The 20,946-nt window shown below is 41.7% G+C and overlaps 1 protein-coding gene across 1 annotated transcript in view; it reads left to right on the top strand.

Moving 5' to 3' along the window:
- The first annotated feature begins 13,240 nt into the window (after positions 1-13,240).
- STK24 (serine/threonine kinase 24) overlaps positions 13,241-20,946 on the top strand; it is a 51,074-nt gene continuing 43,368 nt past the window's right edge. Inside the window, exon 1 of the mRNA XM_082279059.1 lies at positions 13,241-13,418. Within this exon, the coding sequence (XP_082135185.1) occupies positions 13,377-13,418 (42 nt within the window). The 5' untranslated portion in view covers positions 13,241-13,376. The remainder of the gene's footprint in view (positions 13,419-20,946) is intronic.

Below are 20,946 nucleotides of genomic sequence, written 5' to 3'. Positions count from 1 at the left end.
CTGTTCTAGCAGTCCCATCTGCACTCTGCGTGGCCAGGTAGATACAGGAATGTGCATGTCTGTATGCTTAATAATATTATAAATAACTGTAAAGCTTCCATGCTTTTTCCATGCTCCCCCTTAGCTCAGTCTAATGACACTTGACTTAAAATAGTTCAATGTCATATTCTCTGAATTACATTAATCCATTCTCTGCCATTTGCTGTTCTTAAAAATTGTCTGATTAGCAGCATAATCCTTGAAAAAAACTTGGCTGTAACTACAGATAAGTGTCTATTCAAAGTTGTTAGTTTTTAAAATTTTCCTGGAAGCAATTGCAAGCCACCTATACGTACTCTACAACTTGCTTTTCCCTTTTTCTTTCGCAGCTTGATGTTGTACTTTAACATAATATTCACTGATCATTATGCAGAGATTACAATATTGGTAATAAAATAACTGGCTCCTGCCTTAAAGTGTGAAAGGGAGACAAGTTATCAAAGGGGAAGTAACAAGTAAAATCGTCCTCCACCACCAGGAAGAGGTTTGGGAAAATCAAAGATGCCCCATTTCCCCCTAGTTCAAGCAATACTGTTCTTCCTACAGACACCAAGACAGGATTTTGTGTAATTCAGCACAGCACAAAGGTAACATGACAGCTGTAATTCAGTTGGTTCTGTAATGCTGCTGTTATAAATGTTATCCCTTTCCCATGCTCCTTCCTAGTCCTGAGTCAAAGCTCTGCATAAACTACCTTAACCCCAGAGGTGGCCTTTAGTCCACATCCCAGGGAGTTTAACAGCTGCTCTGACTGTGTAGGGGGGAGAGAGGAGAGGAAGATGAGCAGAACAGGACCTGTGCTTTTCAGAGAGTAGCTGTGTGTTTACATCAATCACAGAATCATTAAGGTTGGAAAAGACCTGCAAGATCAAGTCCAACCTTTCATCTAATACCACTCTGTCCTGAACCATGTTGTGAAGTGCCACTCAACCTTTTTATGAATGCTTGCAGGGATGGTGACTCCACCACTTCCCTGGGCAGCCCGTTCTAATGCTTAACCACTCTTTCAGTGAAGAAATTTCTCCTCACTTCCGATCTCAACCTCCCCTGGCACACCTTGAGCTCCTTTCCTCTCATCCTATCACTGGCTGCCTGGGAGAAGAGACTGATCCCCACCTGGCTACACCCTCCTTTCCGGCAGTTGTAGAGAGGGATCAGGTCTCCCCTGCACCTCCTTTTCTCCAGGCTGAACAACTCCAGCTCCCTCAGCTGCTCCTCACAGGGCTTGTGCTCCAGACCCTTCTCCAGTTCCATTGCCCTTCTCTGAACTTGTTCAGCACCTCAGTGTCCTTCTTGTAACGAGGGACCCAAAACTAAGCACAGGACTTGAGGTGTGGCCTCGCCACTGCTGAGTACAGGGGCTAATCACTGCTCTGGTCCTGCTGGCCACATGATTGCTGATGCAATAAGCAACAAGCCAGGATGCCGCTGGTCTTTTTGGCCACCTGGGCTTGCTGCTGGCTCAGGTTCAGCTGGCTGTTGACCAGCACCTCCAGGTGCTTCTTTTCCAGGAAGTTTTCCAGCTGCTTGCCCCCAGCCTGTAGCGCTACCGGTGGTTGTGACCCAAGGGCGGGACCTGGCACTTCGTCTTTTTGAACGTCATACCATTGGCCACTGCCCATGGATCCGTTCTATCCAGATCCCTCTGCAGAGCCTTCCCACCCTACAGCAGATCAAGATTCCCATCCAACTTGGTGTCCTCTGCAAATTGAGGCAGAATTTGATGCCCGTGTCCAGATCATCAGTAAAGACATTAAACAGGACTGTTCCCAATACTGAGCCCTGGGGAACACCACTGGCTATAACTCCATTCGCTACTGCTCCTGACAGTTTTTTACTCTACAAAGGGTGTACCTGCCCAAGCTGTGGGCTGCCAGCTTTTCCAGCACAATTCTGTGGGGAGATGGTGTCAGAGGCTTTACTGAATTCTAGGTAGACAACACCTCCAGCCTTTCCCTCATCCACTGGGCGGGTCACCTTGTCATAGAAGGAAAACAGGTTGGTCAAGCAGGACCTGCCTTTCCTAAACCAGTGCTGGCTGGGCCTGATCCCGTGCACATGCTGTGCAATCACACTCAAGATAATCTGTTCCATAACCTTTCTCAGCACTGAGGTCAGGCTGACGGGCTCCTGGCATCCTCCTCCCAACCTTTCTTGCAGATGGGTGTCACATTGGCTAGCCAGCAACTACTTCCTAATTATTGCAAATGCCAATCAGACAGGTTTGCCTTTGCTGGCAGATGTACTGGGAAGAAAGAGCTGGTTTTCCCTGCAATGCCAAAATGGTCATAAGACCTTCTGGAACACCCATAAGGAGAATATCTGCAGTGAAAGTGGCTCTGTCCCTGTAACACTATTGCTGTATTTTGGGGGTGAGGGGGAGTTAAAATTTCGAACTCTGGAAGCTGCATAACTAAATAAAATAACGAAGAAAAATTATGCAAGAGCTAAACGTGATAGTGCAGCACCTTCATAGCACTCATTCTCAAACTGCTGTTGCAACCCCTCATTTGACCTGCTTCTGCTGTGAGTGGCAGATAAAACTCTCATGAGATTAAGATGAAATTTCAGCTGTCTGCTCATGTGAAATTGTGTTTGTCCTCCTCCTGTGAGATTCAGAGGACTGCGATGTATGTCCCTGTCTGAGCTTCTTTCCATTTTAGCCCATAAAGGGCATTTTTTTTTACTCTAAGTTGAACATAATCCTTTCCCAGCTGGGAAAAATACTTCATTCAAGCCTTGCAAACTTAAAAGGAAAAAAAGAAACCTCAATGCTCCTGGAGCCATACCATGGTGGTGAAAATTGGAAATGTTTTCTACTTAGATGGGAGTTCTATCTCAAAAAGGTCTTATCATACAAAAAATATTTCAAGTAAAGGTTAATTCAAAATTTTCAGCCCCTTCGGGCTGGTACTTTAGTTCAACAGAGTGCCTGAGATCAGTTCTGTAACCACCTAAGTGAATTAATGCTACTGAATATATTTTTACTGAAATCGGATCCCAAACATGGGAGGGTAGGAGTAGGACACTGCTACTACTGCTACACTGCTAGGTCAAGTTAGAGCTGTGGATGTCCCAGGGTGGCACAGCCTGGCTGAGTGCTGAACCTGGAGGGGGAGACTTTGCTTAAGAAACTGAGCACAGAAATTGGGAAGGGTGGGAAGAGAACCTCCAGATTCTCTACAACTGCCCCTGCTGTCCTGCAGGGAGCAGGGAGATGAGACTAATGGTCATTATATTCTCTGTTGTTGCAGAGCAAGATGTTACTGCCACAGATCATCTCCTCCCCCTGTTTTAGGATCAGCCTGTGGTCACTCACCAACACATTCCTGACTGAGTTATGGAAACCCAAGCTGGGCTTTGGCATCTTTTGCTTGGTTGGTTTTCGGTTTTAGCTGTCTGTTTCATGCATTCCTTGCAAGTGTGACTCATCATTTCTCCACTACAGCTTCAGAGCAGATGGCTGCTCCAGCACCCACAGCACACAGGTGATGAACTTGCTCCGTCCCTGATTTGCTGCTACCCCTGTTGTATGGGCAAGACCCAAGATGCTGTTCTGTGCCACTTATTTCCAGCTCAGGGAGCTTGGCAGAACCAGGAGGAGTCCGAGAAGCCCAGAGCCATTTCCCGTCTGCCTTGAGGCAGCGTCTGGAACAGGAAGGATTTATTTGCTTTGCCCAGATTGGGCTTTTTGCAGTGAAGCGCCAGTCTGTGACTACAGATTCTAGGTAATACTAATAGATATAAAATACACGACACTTTCCTACCTTTACTGAAACTTAACTTTCTTTGTCAACTACTAGACCCCTTGCTCAGGCAAGTGTAGCCCGGGCTCCCTCCCCAGGACCTCATTTTCCACCACCAGGTGGCAGAAAAATACAGTGGCAGGGAAGGGGACGGAGAGGCACATCCAGAAAAGCTCCCTACATCATTAACTTAGTCACTTTTCACTCGCAGGTACCACAAGCTTCAGATTATCCTATAAAAAGACCTAGATCACTATTGTATCCTATCAGATGCACAGATCAGGATTGCTTTTGGAGACCATAGGGCTTGCTGTACGTTTAGAAAAATAAAAATATTTGGGTGGATTTTAGCAAGAGAGAGTCTCTGGCAGCATTGGTGAAAATATTTCTCTTTTAAACTTTTAAACACTTATTAAAACTGCCAAAATCCCAGGTGGTATTATAAAAAGAGACTTTGATATTGAAGAACAGTAAAGAACAAGAATAAAGTGGATTGTGCTGCAGCACCCAGCACTTACTCTCAAAGATGATAAAATCACTGGCTACAGCTTTGTGTTGTGCTTAATCCAATTTAACTGCAGGACTCGAACCCCAGGCATGAAACTCTGCCCTAAGAAACAAAGCCACAAGCAAGTTTCGGGGAGTTTTTGTAACTGAGCTAAATGTCAGTCAGACAAAGCAAAGTTGACTTCTGTGGGCACAGTGGACTCATCCCCAGAGAAAACAGCACAATGTTAAATAGAGGGATGTGTACACACTTCAGCAAACCATTATCTTAAGTGGATACAAATTTGGGCTGAACTCGGCTGCATTTGGTTCTGACAGACTGATTTCAGATTCCTGCCTCCTGGGTGACTTCCCAGACTGTTAATCTGTTGTACAACTACTCAGCCCACCCTATCATTAACAAGAAAGCCACAATCACTGCATTTGATAGGGGTCCCAGCTCTCTGAGAGGGCTCTTGGTGAGGCCATGCCTGCTGGACACTGTCCATTAAGGGAGTTTCTTGGAAGAGCAGCTCATTCCTGAATAACATTCAGTTTTAGACACCTAAGCACTGCACTTCTCATCCTGACATCTCCTCAAGTGTATACAGATGCAGGTTTTAGAGCTGTCCTGCAAACTTTAAAGTTAAACTTGGACATGCTTAGAAAAGAGCTTTGGGTAGTCCTTTAGAGAACAACAAGGAACCTCCATAGCCTGTGGGGCTATGGATGGTGCTGCTGTAAGGGCTGACAGGACTGTAATCAGCTCCTGCATGGACCCTCAGGTCCTGAGGAGCTCGTCAAAGCAGGAGGGATTTGCAGTGAATTGTGACTTGGATGGGAGAGCCTTGGGAGGCAGGACTGCTCAGAGGAGATTTGCATTACCCTGGCATCACGTGCTTGAAATCATTTGGGCAGGGCTGATGGGGGAGGTTGGGATGCTCAGTGACAAAGGTTTGGGGTGGGAGGAGTTAGGAGAGTCACTGGATGGCAGCTCCTCAGGCATTTCTAGCCAGATCTTCAGACTGGGGCCGAGGAGCTGTGTGCAAGGACTGTTGGAGCTGCTCCTTCCTGCTCTGTCCTCCACTGTGTCTGCCCTACGGAAATCAGAGGAAACTTCAGCTTAGGATCTCTGTAGGGGAGAGTGTGCTTTCCAGCTCAGACTAAGGCAACATGAAATGATGCCAGAGCCGAAGAAAGACGTGGTTGTTGGGAAGGACAGTCTTGGAGCAGTTAAACCCCCTAATGATGCTGCACCCTCATTCTCACATGAACTTCTTGGGAAGCCTGGAATATAATCTTAAAGCTGAACTGAAATGCTTTAAAATTAATCTCTACAGAAGTTGGTTGAAAAATCATTAAATATAAACACTTCATGTGTATAAAAATCACAGAGATGCACCTTCTGAAAGTGCTTCTTTGCTTAACCACCAGAACATAGAAACTACGTGATCCTGTGTTTTTGCTGGAAGAATGATGTAAGGACACATAGTAAAACCTTGAGCTATAACAAGGAACAGGTTAGAAATTTTTATTTTACTTTCATAATTACAAATAAAAGCAAGCATAAGTCTGTATTGAATTCTTTGAGAAAACTGCTCACGTAAATAAGTCAATGACAATAGTGTCAGCCTATATGCAGGTGAAAAGGAAGATGTGCCATGGGCTGAGAAGTCTATGTACTACCTACAAACAGCAGAAATCAAGAGTCCAGTGAAGTTGATGAGAATTTTCACACTGGTATCAGTATGCTTTGCCTAAGCCTATCAGTGCACATAACCGCATCACCTTATATATACAGATCTGATTATATATATATATATATATATACACACATATAAATATAAATATGAACATAAATATATACATATAATGACCTATAAAACCTGATTCACAGTACCTGTGAATTGGTACTGAAGAATTTCTCAAGAGAATGGTAGGGAAGTTCATGACTTGCACCTAGGGAGTTTGAGAAGAAGGCTCACTGTGGAGCAGGATATATTCCAGGTGCAAAGTGCAGAATGAGCAGAACTGAGATTAAATGTCTTTCAAAATTGCAGTATTCAGATAAGAAACTAGAACCTCATCCAGGAAGAACAGAATGTCAAGGTGAGTTCTGCACACTCAGTGTAGCAGAAATTTGCATTTAACCCAAGTAAGTCTATATACAAAGTGTCTAGAAGAGTCATCTCTGTATTTCTTTGTGATGGCAATTCTTGGTAGCAGTTTCAAGGGCTTATATGTGTTTTTCTGACTTAAGCTTCAACAGAAAATAAATGTAGATTTGTGGCGTTCTGCAGCTGTGATGCTGAGGTAAATCCCTCTGCTGTCAGGAGGCCATGCGATGGGAAGACTGTGCAGCTCTGCTAATCCACTGAAGTGTAAATAGAAGCCTACAGCCTACAGCTCACCCTGTAAATTTGCTTCTGTGCAGGGAAGAAGAGTAGTGCTGTTGTGGAACAGCAAAATCTGCTCTTCTTTGAAATAAAAGCGTCAGGTACCCACTGCCTCAGCTGGCAGAGGAGATATACTCAGTCCAAAATCCCCAGGAACCCTGCTCTCATGAAAAAGATAGTAGGAAAACTGAGCTGGCAACTATAGATGCCAAGGCAGCACAAGGCTGTGGGATCTTGCCAAAGGTCTGGTGCAAGTGGGAGGTTGCAGCTGATTTTTGTGAATGAGGGGAGGTCTGCAGGAGGAGGTAGAAGATGGCTGGATCATGTCAGAGCATTGTGAGCACAACAGGAACTTACTGGGTAATTACTTTTAGAAGACTGTGGAATGGGAATGAGGAGCAGAGTAGGAAGGTACATGCACAGGAGCTGCATTTTTGTGGGGCACAGTTACAAGCTGTAGCTGTCCCACACACATATCTAGTGGGGATGATGGCAGGTTCAAATGCTAGAAAACAGCTCATGGCCTGTAATTTACTTTCTTATAGAAACCTTCCCAAAATAACAAGCTCACTTTTTGAGGGTATCTGATTTCTGGCTTTTCCTTTTTGGGTGTTAAATTTTGGGCCATGAAGGCTGCAGGCTGAGGGTCTCTGATTACCTAGCAAAAGAGGTTTAGTGTCAGCAAAGTCATTCCTCCACTGTTTCCTTCTGTATATGCTCTGTGAAGACTGACTGCTATGACTACACAGCTCTGGGCTGAAACCACAGGCTTGAGCATTCATTCCTGTAAGCTGAGAAGGTGGCTTTTGTGGTATGACAGAGCTGGAGCCACCATCCCACTCCACAGAGGACATTCTGGATGGAGTTTCACCTCCTAGCTCATCTGAGCTAACTGTGGGCTACCAGTGAATGGGAGATATTGGCCTCCCTCCCTTGCTCCCTCACACATGGTGTCCCTGCTGCGTGACACCCAGAGACACCCAGAGACATCCAGAGACTCCTGGTGCCAGAGGAGACTAATCCAGCAGGATGTGGATGCATTTCCCACGGGATCAGTGAACTGATCCAAATCACCAAGCGGGCATGTGATTGCTAATGCAAGGACTGGAGCCAGGGCTGGGAGAAAGGAAGAGTGGGATCAGCACTTTGGCAGTAGGCTGCAGTCAAGTTGGATTAAACACAGCACAAAGCTGTACTCTAAAAAACTCATCATATCACAATGACTTTAATTTGGTAACAACACCCCAGAGTGATAATAGGTACTTGCAGGATATGTTTATTTATTCATTTATTTATTCAACAGATTTATTCATTTATTTATTCAACTGATGAATACAATACACTTCTGTCAACACAAGATTTTACAGGTAACATCTGGTATATAATGAAATTAATGATGAGTAAAATGGGATAATTCTTGAATTAAAATAGTGAAATAATGGAGTCAGTTGTAAGACCACTACTTATCAGTTATCAGTGAAATACAGTGCAATTTTTCTGCTGGGACAACTGTAGCCTGCAAGCAAACATTTCACATCTGTGATGATATGGACTGTCTAGGGTGAGTGTCTCAGCATGATTACAGGGTCATAGAATCACAGAATAGTTTGGGCTGGAATGGACCTTTAAAGATCATCTAGTCCAACCCCTCTGCTGGGGACAGGGACATCTTCAAACAGACCAGGGTGCTCAGAGCCCCATCCCATCTGACCTTTAATGTTCAGAGAGATGTGGCATCCACCACCTCTCTAGCCAACCTGTTCCACTGTTTTATCACCCTCATTGTAAAAAACTTCTTCCTTCTGTCTAATCTAAATCGACTCTATTTTAGTTTAAAACCATTAAAGGTCACCCTTAATGGATCCATTTAGTCATTGCTAGTCTACTGTGTACACAGACATTAACCTGAGATAAGAACAGATGTCTCCATTATAAAATGTGAAATGTGAGAAGAAGATAGAGAAGGTATGTTTTTTTCCATTTGTATGTGTTTGGTTTGTGTGACAAGGGGGTAAGAGAAAGGCATATAAAAACCAAGATATAATGCAATTGATGCTCCTCAGGGGCAGAGGCATAGGACAGTAAAATCAGTCTCATGTTTCTTAATGAGCTCTAGGTCTCCATCTAATTTTAGTTGTCTGCCTGGAATACTAAAATACTTTCAGGCACTTACATTCTGCTCATTATTAATAAACAGCATATAACACTCAAGATGTTTCTTCCATTTCCTGCCTCATTCTGGCTTATCCATTATGTTTCTCAGTACTACAAGGAAGTGAATTTTCTTCTAGTGATGAGAATCTCAAAAACTTGCAGTTTTCTATGAATGATATGAATAACATCACTGTAGGAAGGGAAATATATAAAAACCAGCATGTTTTATACAAACATAGCAAAAAAAAGCTTTTTCTTTGGGGAACATAATTTAATAACCTATTTTTTTTCTCCCTTCAGCATTCACAAGACCTGAAGTAGAATGCCACTGTTTGAACTTCCAGCTCTACTTCTGTAATTGACAAAACCGTTTTCTGGCAAGTGGCTTGTCAAACCAGAACATAAATGCACAGCCAAATCTAGCTGTGGAAGGCAAGCTGTGTGCTTTTGAAACTACACAAGCTTCCTCTGCTGGAAAAAATACACAGCTGCAAGGTTACCCATGGCATCTTGAGAGGAAGAAAGGCTCAATGACAAACTTTGTAGAAGGGATTAAACCTTTCCAACAGAAATTGAAAACTGAAAATTTAAATTTTTGGTTGAAAGAGAGAAAACCCCAATGTTTTGTAGGTGTATCATTGCTGCATAGTTTGGATGTACACTGGAAACTAATCTTGTGGAGCATACACAACCAAAGGCGGGGAAAATATCAGTCCTGGACAACACAGGGATATTTTTTGTTATTTACAGGGAAATGTACTTTTTAGCACTAAACTTTTTTTTTTTTTAATAAACTTGCATCCTACCCTTGTCTTGTTCCTTGGTTCATTCCTGGGAGAGTAAGTTGCTGTTTGAGCATATCTCCCAGAAAGGAAAGACAAGGACTGTGCATTGATCTGAAAAGAGAAGCCATAGTCAGGATGACTCAGTGTGCAGAAATGAACATTAATTATACCTTTGGGGTTTCATTCACTGATTTATCTACTTCATGTTTATAAAGTTTGCCCAGAAAGCTGCTTTTCTCTAGGGCCACATTAAGGATATTTACAGCACTCATATTCTGACATTCTTCTACTCTGCTGAAGGAGCACATTTTCAATGCTGAAACCCCATCTGCTGGCATGTCACTCAGCAGTCACTCACTCTGAGATTTTTCCTCAACTCCTTGGACTTTGTTTTAGTTTCTTCCTCATGATGATTGGCAATATGAGACTGTCAATTTTCTTTCCTAGGTCATTCATGGATATGCTGAGCAAGATTGGTCCTGCTTCAGCCTACTGGTAACACCCCCCACTGTGAAATGTTTTTGTATTTTTCTTTCCTTTCTATCATCAGTTAGAGACCCATGTGAGGACCTCCCCTCTTGCCCCAGGAACACTTAAATTCTTAAAAGTCCATTTGTGAAGAGCCTTATTAATGCTGCTGTGCATCGCGTGGTACAGGCAAGTGTCACAACTTTACAACTATAAATTTTAAACCAGCTGCGTTTCTGGTGCACCTTTCATATTAGAAATCACCTGGTCTTACGTTATTCATTTGAGAAGTTTCAGTCTTTGTCAGTAAGGAGAACGTCTTTTCTTCACAGAAAGATTTATAAGCAGAAGTTCATAGTCACGACCTTTACAATTATGTAATTATATTTTTCTTTTGTAATTCCTTTCTTACTGAAAAAGGAGACTGAAATGTTATAATTTACGGCTTAAACATAACCAGCAAGGCAGGAAATCTCTGCATATTCAAAGTATCATGTTAAATTGAAAGCAAACCAGTTATTGAGAAGTTGGCACATAAAATAAATTTAATCTTTGCTGGGAACATCTGGCTTCAAAAAGATACATCAGGGAACTGTCTTAATGATAAGAACTGTTTATTTTTGAAGTGCCAGTCATTGAATTGGGATGGTTGGCCAACGTATCATGTAATCATTCTATTTTTATAAAGATTTCTGCAAGAGTACCCCTTCTTTGGACTAATAATTTTTTTTTTTTTTTCTCAGAGAATATTAAAAAAATCCACAAAAGGTTGAGAAAAGGGGAGGAAAATTTGCAGGGCCTTTGTTATTTAGTCTGTGAGATAGAGTTGAAATTTAGATTGAAAGACTAGCATTTACCAAACGAACAGCAAACACACACATTCATTATTTTAAAATTACATTCAAAACTATTTGTTTAAAATTTCTACAAGTCCATGGAGAAATTGGAAGTGTATCAGAACATGAGCTACAGTATAAAATTTAGAAGCTGACAAGATGTTAGACCTTCTAATACAATGTTCTGACTTCATGGTATGTGGTAGCTGGTTTATGACTTAAGAGTTTTGAATCTGCTCCTTTGTTTTCCTGCATTTGACTAGTAAATCTGCACACAGAGTTTATTCCACAACTCAAATAATAATTTTTCAGGCAGAGATTCTTTTTGAACATATAATGCAGAACTTCAAAACCTTAAGATTAAATAAATCCGTGACAGTATACAAGCAACAGAAAGACCTCACTGTGGCCCCAGGCCTGGAGTTTACATGGTGGAAGTCACTTCAGAGCAGCATGGGAACATTTTTGTGCTTATGTGCCTTGAGCTAGAGAATCTACAACCTAAACATAGAAAGGGAGTTAACAAGGTAAACCAGAACCAACTCTAGCAAATCAAGTATATGTTCCATATGAAAATTATTTAAGTCCCAAAGAATATTCTCATGGACAGAAAATAACAGTTGTATACCTTTCGTAATACAAAAGAGAAAACTTGTGTGCCTTTTTTATTTTGACTCCACACTGAACGTGCAACTGCAGAAAAGGTAAAGCAGCTGACAAAATCTGTATCATAATGACTATACAGAAAAGAGCAAAAATAAAACTGCATAGGCAATGGTAAAACTGACATTTTCTCAATGAGGCTTTTTAATATTATGTGATGTAGCAAAAGCTCAATGATATTCATGAGACAAAGGAAAAGGTTTGCTTGTAGCCCACTGACTTTCTCTGTAGCAAGCTAGAAAAACTTACTGCAAACAGTGTAGCAACCAAAGAGGTACTAAAACTGTTTTTTAAGGGAAGATTGCAAAAATGCTTTAGAATACAATCTAAATATAAAGTTCTGATACTGTTATTTTGTTTTGGATTGAGGTAGAACTCAAATGAAAAGACTTTACACTTCTTTGAAAATTACATACCAGTAAACAGTAGTAACCTGTCCATATTTCCTGAAGCCAAACTCCGCAGAATCTAAACTCCATGCCAGCATTAAGGAAACTATCAACTCCTTCCTGAACAACTAAAAAAATTAATCAAATAATTCAGTTTTCTATACAGTTTCTAGCCATCATCCTTTCCTGTTTCACTATACTCAAAAGCTGGTATATTTAGTTTATTTTCTCAGGTAAAAAACCAATGTGTTTGTGTGTGTGCACACTTACTTGCCTGCATAAGGCTATTGGCTAATTTTATTTGAATAATACTTTGAGGTAGAGATCTTGGGAACATTTATATGTCTACAAGTCTCAGGAAAACAAGACTGTGTAGCATTAACCCAGCTCACATGACACAACAAAGAATATCAAAACTATAGGAAAAACTTCAGTGGAAGTTCCAATCACTTTTCAATAAGACCGTTTTTTATTTTAAAGTGTTTCTTGCAGTTAAGAGATTTGTACAAACTCTAGTGAATTATCTAATGAAAAGCAATTTATGCTGCAGTGGATGCTCACCTCATTTTCAAAAACCACTTGAAAAGACAGCGAACCGCGCTGTCCTATGATTCCAGCCCCACCGGCTGACAGGTTTCAATAGCTTTAACACTCATGAAACTCCCTAGGTTTTGTGCGGGGTGGAAAAAGGAGAGAATCTTAGGGCATTCCATGGCACATGGAAAGTTGTGCGACTGAGCTGTTTAATTCCAGTTGTAACAGAGAATAGAACATTGTCGAGTTCTCAAGGGGTTTGCATGTATGCAGAGCTTCTGCTGCTTGGGAGAGACCTCAGTGCTGACCCACTCTGCTCCCGCTTAGGAACTACAGAAGCACGGTTGGCATTTCGGGTTGAGGCTTCTGCAGCTTCTGACAGGAAGCCAAGCGCTTCCTGACGCCACAGGCTGCAGCGCAGTACCGGCGCTGCGCTGCCCTTCCCCGGGGCGAGGAGCGGCACCCGCACCCTGGCGGGCCGCTCCTGCCGCGCCCATGGCGGCGGGCGGGCGCCCGGCGCGGGCAGGTACCCGCGCAGGGGAGGCGGCGCCGCCGCTGCCGCTCCTCCCCCTCCTCCTTCGCCTCCTCCTCCCGCCTCAGGTTTGTCATCGTGTCGCCGGCACGGCCCGGAGGAGGAGGAGGAAGAGGAGGAGGGATGAGGAAGCCGCTGCCGCCTTTTCATCCGTGACGGCGGCCTGGAGAGCCTGGCCTTGGGACGGCCCCTTTCCCACCGCCGGCGCACAGGCGCTGCTCGCCCGGGGGAAGGGCCAGGAGGAGGACGGCCGTGCTGTGTGTGAGAGAGCGTGGAGATGAGCTCAGCTCTGTGCCCTGGAGCCGCCTGAGGAGAGCCGGCTCCCTCCCTGCCTCTCTCGCCGCCGCCATGGCTCACTCCCCCGTGCAGGCGGGGCTGCCGGGGATGCAGGTGAGGAGCTGCCCCCAGGGCAGGCCCGGACACGCACCTCGGGCGAGGGTGGGTGTAAAAGGGGGGTTTCCCGGGGCTCGGGGGTCAGGGCTCGGGGATCAGGCGCCTCTTGGCCCTGGCTCGGCCGCGGGAGCAGGGGAGCGGGATGGAGACGAAACGTGCTGTCAGCGCTTGGCGTGGTGCCCAGCGAGCTCCGTCGGCCCGGTGGATCCCTGCCTGCCCCTGCCTCCCTCCATCCCTGTCCTCGGTAGCCGCTGGGTCGCTGCAGGCGTGCGGAGCGGAGCGTGGCGTGTGGCCCCCTCCCCCGGCCGGGAGTTCTCGGTGTTTTAATTCCTGAAGCGAACCGCGGCTCAGTGGGCGATTTTCGGCCCCGTTAATTTGAGGTGAATAGGGGAAGCATACGTAAAACCAGTCCGTAAAAGCAGGGCCTGGAAATGTTGACCTTCAGCGCATGCTGCAGTGCCCATATCTGTGGTGCTGCTCTGAGGTGGGTGCTCGGGGATCGTGTTTGGCTCCTGTGTTTGATTCCGAGAGTTCGTCAGCTGCTGTTATACGGTGGAATTTTCTGGTTCTGTGTCTTAACTGTATTTTTGAAATAACTAATGCGTTTTTATACTGCCTGAGCTGGCTTTCCCCCCTCCTCACCGCCTCGTTTTTCTTGGTTTAAATGGAAACTGCTGCCAGGAAAACATTAAGGTCATTGGTATCTGTGTGTTGTTATTCTAATGTTTCCCACATCTGATTGGAAACTTTCTTGCCCTAATCTCCGAAGGAACAACCTATGAATGACCTGTAAGAGTTTCCCTTAATTTGTCTCCTGGATTGAAAGCATTTGTGCATAATTTGGTTTAAGTGTTGGTTTACCATGGTTGGTTTTATTGTGAGTCAAGATTCTAAGTCATGAATCTCTTTTCTTCCAAAAATCTGAGGATTTGAATTGAAAATGTTACATGCATGACATGAATTATATGCTCATACATAGTACTGGATGCCTTGTAGCCTAACTAGGCCCACACTCTGAGCGGATTAATTTATTGCTCTGTAGGTTCTTCTGTTGAGAGTTCAAGTTCACCTTCCAAATATGAGCAGTTTGCTGATTGCCAGAGACAGAGAAATAAGGGTTTATTGATTGACTATGGCTATTATTTGGGCTTTTTTTTTTTTTTTTTTTTTATTCCTTTGAGACATATTAGAACTGAGGCAACTATCTACTTTGAAACACAATCTGTAACACTTTAGAATTAAAAAGTCAGATTTGTAGTTGCTTGTGAGAGAATGAAGATTATTCCATCATTATGCATGTACTGCTGATGTGTGTCACTGCATAATCTAAGGACCTGTGCTTTTTATTGACTTATTATTTAGTTTGTAGTACTGTTAGCTGTACTAAATGGGTGGATCTTCAGGGTTCTTGTTAGTCCATGTAATTTGGGACTTTGCTTCAAATCTTTTTATTCAGGATGGTGTTATTTTTCTCATGATTTTTATTCTATTATTATGAGAGTTGCTGAAGTGTGAACTTTAATAGTCTAAAAAAATCCCCCTGAACACCAAACTGAAGACCTGCTGATAGGTAGAGGCATAAAGTCTGCGAGCAATGTGAATGCTGCTCGCTAATTTTTGGTGCCCAGTTCAAGATGTCTATATCCATTTCCATTCTGTCAGAATATACAGCAGTTTTATAGTGGTCTGTTTTCAGTACATGATTCTCTTTGATTTTATTTCCAAGTAAATGTTCAAAGAGTAAAGTACATGCAATGTGTGACATCTGCTTCGATAAGAAAAAGGTTTGGGACTTTTTCGTTGTGTAGAAGAGAGGAATAGAGCTTAGTTCTCTGAGTTATAATTAAATTGCCTAAATCACGGGACTATGTCTTCTTTTTCTGTAGTGTGATCCCTCCTCCCCACCTACCAGCTTCTGCCACAAATGGTGGAAGCAGTGTCAGTGACAAGTTATGCAGCTTTCTCTGACATTCTTTGCTGTACTTACACAAGAGAGCAGCCAGTGTGCTTGTGTGAGCAGAGTAACTTCTTGACCCCAAAAAATCACTTGGAGGGACATCACTTTATTAATGCTGTTTGGCATGAGCATGGGTAGTGTAAATAGAGCAGAGGAATGAAAGATTAATCTATTTCTCCCTGAACAAGATGTCTGATCGATGTTTGAAGAGTGATGCATAAAAAGTGAGTGGGTAGAGAGTGAGCCAAAGGAATGAAAAACTGTGGAGGAAATGTAGGATGGTGCTGGAAGGTTGTCAAAACCTGAGATTTGCTGTCTGCTGCAAAGTGGGCATGTTGTAACCTGAATAAAAACAGAGTTGGGTTTTGACCTAAATTTCTGTGTGTGCAGTTTAAGTTTGGATTCAAAAGTTTTTGCTGTTGTTGTTTTAAGGGCTTTGTATAGATATGAGTTTGGGTGTGCAGTGTGAAGCCGCATCATTACTAAACTGAGAATGTGTTGTCTTGCTTGTTCATGCCTTATGGAAGTGGCCTGAGGAGAGTGTGTGTTTGCCTGTAAATGTGTGAGATTCCTGCAAGGCTGGCTCCGAGTAAGTGTATATGACCTTGATTTTCAGACTGGCCTGCATTTCAAGGCTGTGGTGAGCTTCTGTAGCTTCTTTATGGAAGCTGTATTTTAAATAATCAAGTACTGTGTTAATAAATTTATGGTAATAAATTCTTGTGGTGCTTTTAAGATTCCATCACCTTTAAGACAAGCCTATTCTGTGTGATAAAACCCTTTTTTTATCTTCTTCCCTTTCAGTTTTTCTGTAGCAATAACAGTGTTTATGCAGTAAGTTATTTTTATTCATTCTTCATTGTATTTTCCGTACAAGAGCTACAGCTTCTCAATGTAAATAAGCATTGACATTCAAGTTGTTTTGCTTCAAGAAATGCTAAGTTTAACTAAATTTAAGTGGGAACTTGACGAATTAATATAAAAGAAAGGTTTTTAAGTATAAAGGCACCTTTTCTGGCTCAGAAAGTGTCTAAAGTGTCAGTTTGCTGGAGACTGGAAGGGTGTTTTGGGAAATACTGCTGTTTACTTTTCTATTTTTGCACTGTTCCCAAGATGTTCACTTTTGACTGTTGTAGGAGAAGTGTCCTGGCCTAGAGGATCCTTTGTTCTGATCCAGCATGGCTGTTCTTTCATAGTTACACACTGTAGGTGTTATTGTCTTCCTTATTGTAACTCCTTCTCCTTTTATAAGAAACTGTTTTAACGACTTCCTGTGTGAGCTCTGTGTTTAGTAATTGCAAAATACAGTGTTGCTAAATCAAAGGCACTGTGGAAAGGCCGCTTAGCTTCTACTGCTTTCCATTTGCAGCTTCTGTGTAGGAGACCCAGTTTGTTTTTTGGTTTTTTTTGTTTGAGAGTTTGTGCTCACTGTTACTATTTACATTATAGTTTGACAAAAGCTTTGCAGTAACTTACAGCACTTAAATATTGGACAGATCCTTGAACTGTTATGATCTTGGCTAATGAGTTTTAAAATATCCTGAATACAGATGTCATGGTTCTGTGACATATTACAAGCTCAGCCCTTGGGTGGCAGGACAGAAGTTTTAATTGGTGAAAATGAAGTGGGCATCTTCTCACTCTGTAGTCAAAGGCTGTGTCAGGGCTATGTAATAGATGTAAGGAGCTGTTTGAGAGGAGTCAGGAAAACCTACTTCCATTGTGTGGCCTTCCAGAAAAGGTAAATAGATACTGCTTATGGCGACTGTGTCTTTCAGGTATCCTCACAGACCAGTCAGACTTGTCCTGCATTGTGGCAAGTTTCATGTACCAGTTTCATGTTTGAGTAAGGTACCCTCTTAGCCAGCTGTCATCTTTGTTCCCCAGAGAGACAAAAGGCTACTGATGTAGCGAACACATTTAAATATCGGGCCTTGTGTTATGAGTGGTGTACAAGGCTCTGATGTCAGCTTTTACACAGTGGCATCTTTTGTGTTTCTGAACTAGAAGATGGAAGTATGTATCTTGGCTGCATTTTCAAAATTTGCTTAAATTCTTCTCGTGCTCCTGTTCTTGGGGAGTGGAGTGGGAAGGAGAATAGAGGATGCACCAAACACTAACTAACAAAGTTAACCAGGCATCTAATATAAATCAATAATAATATAAAATACTGCATCCATCTGATAATAATTTGGTGCCTGCTCTGCAAAAAAGATGTGGACAGCTGGAGAGGGTCAAGAGAATGGCCACAGAGATGACTGGAGAACTGGAAAGCCTGTCATGTGGAGCTGAGAGAGCTGGATGTGTTTAGCCTTGAGAAGGGAAGGCCTAGGGGAGACCTTATCACCATGTTCCAGTATTTGAAAGGTTTCTACAGAGAAGATGGAGACTGCCTTTTTACTAGGAATCACATGGAAAGATGAGGAGTAAGAGGTATATGTTACCCCTGGGGAGGGTTCTGATTGGACATAAGAGGAAAATTTTTTCCCAAATAGGACAATCATCCATTGGAATAATCTTCTTGGGGAAATGGTGGATTCCCTGCTGCTGGACTCTTTTAAGACTTCCCTGGACAGGGTGCTGGGCCATCTTGTCTGGACTGTGCTTTTGCTGGGAAAGGTTGGATCAGATTTTCCTTGAGATCCCTTCCAACCTGGTATCCTATGATTCTGTGATTGAATTTGATCTGGTTATTGCTTTTGTGATGATACACCTGCCTGCATTTGTGGAGTACTATTTAATTCAGCAGTGTTCTGTGTGCCTAAAAGTAATAATTTGTGTGGATGCAGCTATGTAATCAGAACTGTTTTTACTTGTAAACTCTTTGTTGATCTGGGTAAGTTTCCATATGTAGGTATGCACCTGACAATTAATAACAAATACAATACATAGGAAGAATCTCTTCAGTGTACTGGATCTGAGATGTAGAGGGACAATTTTTTTAAGACAGTATTTAGTTTTATGAGAAGACAACATGAGATAATAAAATTACATTACATTAGAAAGATTTAATCTTGGGTTTCCTAACCCATCAGTAAAATTATCTCCATTTCTCAGCAGAGAAAAATGTTTGTCTGTTTGTTTGTTTTAATGGTAGACTTCAGCTTCCATATTTAAATTTTTTTTATACACAGAAGCTTGACTGTGAATGTAGCAACTTCTTCCTGCCAAAATTGCTAACTCCCTTAAGCTGATGTGTTTGGGTTATATGCCAAACTGAGTCTTGAGCTATGATCAGTGCAAGGTGATGTTGGCATTCACAAGTTAGTTGATAGCAGTAAAATCTGTTTGTTTTTCCCAAGCTTGCTTTAAGCTTTAGTATATTACCTGAAACCAGACTTCTGGCTGCGTTCAGGAAGTTCCAAAACTCAGATAAATGTAGTTTATTTTTGAAGAGATGTATTGAATAGATGCTCTTTTTTTTAGTGAAATGGCTTTCATAAACCAAAAAATACTTTATTTATTGGAAGTATTTGTGCATGGTGTTGTTCCCTCTTAGTGGACAAGAATGGGTATTAGAGTAATAAATGTTTAGGTTGCACAAACATCAGAGTGTGCTGATTGTATGTTAGTATAGAACTGAGAGCCTTCTGCAGTGTAGCTTGATTAGAAGTGAGGCTTGGACCAGAAGAATTTATTGTATTTTTAGTTGCTCTGCTTGGCAGCTTCTTGAGACAGACATCTGGGTTTTCTGTCAGATAACAGTGGGTGCAAGGAGAGTCTCCCCTCAAATTATGGAATTGCTGTAGAACCTAAAATTCGCTCTTTTCCTTCTTTTTCTCAAGTAGTGTTAATGCAATGTAACTTTCTAATTGCCTCAATTAGCACTATTTATTCAGCCATTTGTCATAATGATGGGATTTTCCACAAAGAGCTACTTTATTTTTCTTTTTATCAGTAGCTTAGCTAATTAAGAGTGATTTTTACAGCATTTAGCCTTTTAGCAAGTGTAAACAAGTGAGAGACATTTTTCTAAAACTCTTTTTGGGACATTTTTCCTTAGCTGTCTTTCTCTTGGTGTCTAAAATACATCTTGTGTTTCACTGCCATAATGTACCTACTGCTGATACTTGTGTGTTGCTTTCATTGTGTGCTCAAGGCATGGAGAGATTTTTAATTGCAGTAATTTACCGTTTAGAAGTGTAGTGGATGAAAGGGGGGGAAGTCAGTTACATGTTATGAAAGTTTTTAGTGATGTTGCACTAAAAATTAAGAAACTTCAGAAACTCAGAATAAATTCCAATTAAATATGCTTTCTGGAAGCAGGCTGTGGTTAGGTAACTATTCATTTTGGTATTAAACTTGTAGGGTTGTACACTAAGCAGCTTTCTGAATGAAAAATATCAGAAAATTTCAGACTGATTTGTGCAGGGGACATTGCACCCAGAAAATGGTATTGGTTAATTAGAAATCTGGAAGCATGCTTTGTATATTTGTGTTACCGAGGAAGAATTGAATACTTTGTATTCTGAATCTAAGATAAGTGCATCTTGCTTGAAAATAAGTGGAAAGAGGGTTATACAAGGGATGAGGAATACTTTTATGGTAGGCTAACTTTAGGCAACTTTTTTATTCCTGCTGGAAATGTGCTTAAACGCTGTTTCAATCTAGGTAGAAATCAGAACAAGAGAGTTGAACTGTGTGACAAATATGAGTATTAATAGGCCACAGTGATTCATGCTATATGTTTTTACCTGCAGTGTTTGAGATGCAAGGTTTACAGCTTTATTTTTTGCTTCCTCTCTCCTCTGTTTCAACCCACTGAAGTTTCACAGCAGGATTTGTGGCAGGTGTTCCTTTTTCTCAATAGTTAAAGTATTGCTATTGCTAATTCTCTGCATTTTTGGTATATTTTATTTCTCCCAGAAGAAAGCAATTTCCTTATGGTAGCATGTGTCTGAATTGAATAATTATAGTATGGGAGATGGCAAATTAGAAATATGGAATGTGTATGAAGAAAAAAAGAAAACAATTACTTCTTATAATTGACAAATTCTACACCTGTTTATTATAGATGAATGCTTTCATTCTAGTCTTTGTACTTTTCATTCAATGTTTTGCTGATTAGTCTTCTTAAAATGAAATAAAAATCAGTTGTTGCTGTTAATGATAATTATAACATAGCTATGGTACTTTGTCTCATTTTACTTTATTATTGATAGATAAGACTGAGAGATGGTTCAAATTTGGTTCCAGTTTTAAGGCTTCTTAAAAATATATATTTTTTATCCTTGTTTATATAAAAATCCCAGTCTTTAAATCCCATTTAAATTTGTCTTTTTGGGTTAATTAGCTGCTCTTTGAAAGTATAGGTAGGGATTGATACAATTGAACATTTTATAATCTGCCTGCTGCCTCTGTTCTATTTCAATTTCACACCAGCTTCAGGAAACAATTTTGTGTTCTATCAGTTGTTCATATGTGGTGTATATATATATTGCTGACACAAAAACTTGTGAGCTTCTGAGAAAGCTGAAATGCTGAAAAGCAAACTTTGAGGCTTCTCCTTCCTGGAGGTAGTTTTTTCCCTGATACAAAACCATCTTATATGGGTGTTTTGGGGAGTTG

The sequence above is a fragment of the Coloeus monedula genome (assembly GCF_965178545.1).
Source record: "Coloeus monedula genome assembly, chromosome: 3".
In the NCBI taxonomy this organism is placed as follows: domain Eukaryota; kingdom Metazoa; phylum Chordata; class Aves; order Passeriformes; family Corvidae; genus Coloeus; species Coloeus monedula.
The sequence above is the reverse complement of the archived record's forward strand: the minus strand, read 5'-3'. Positions and strand labels throughout refer to the sequence as shown.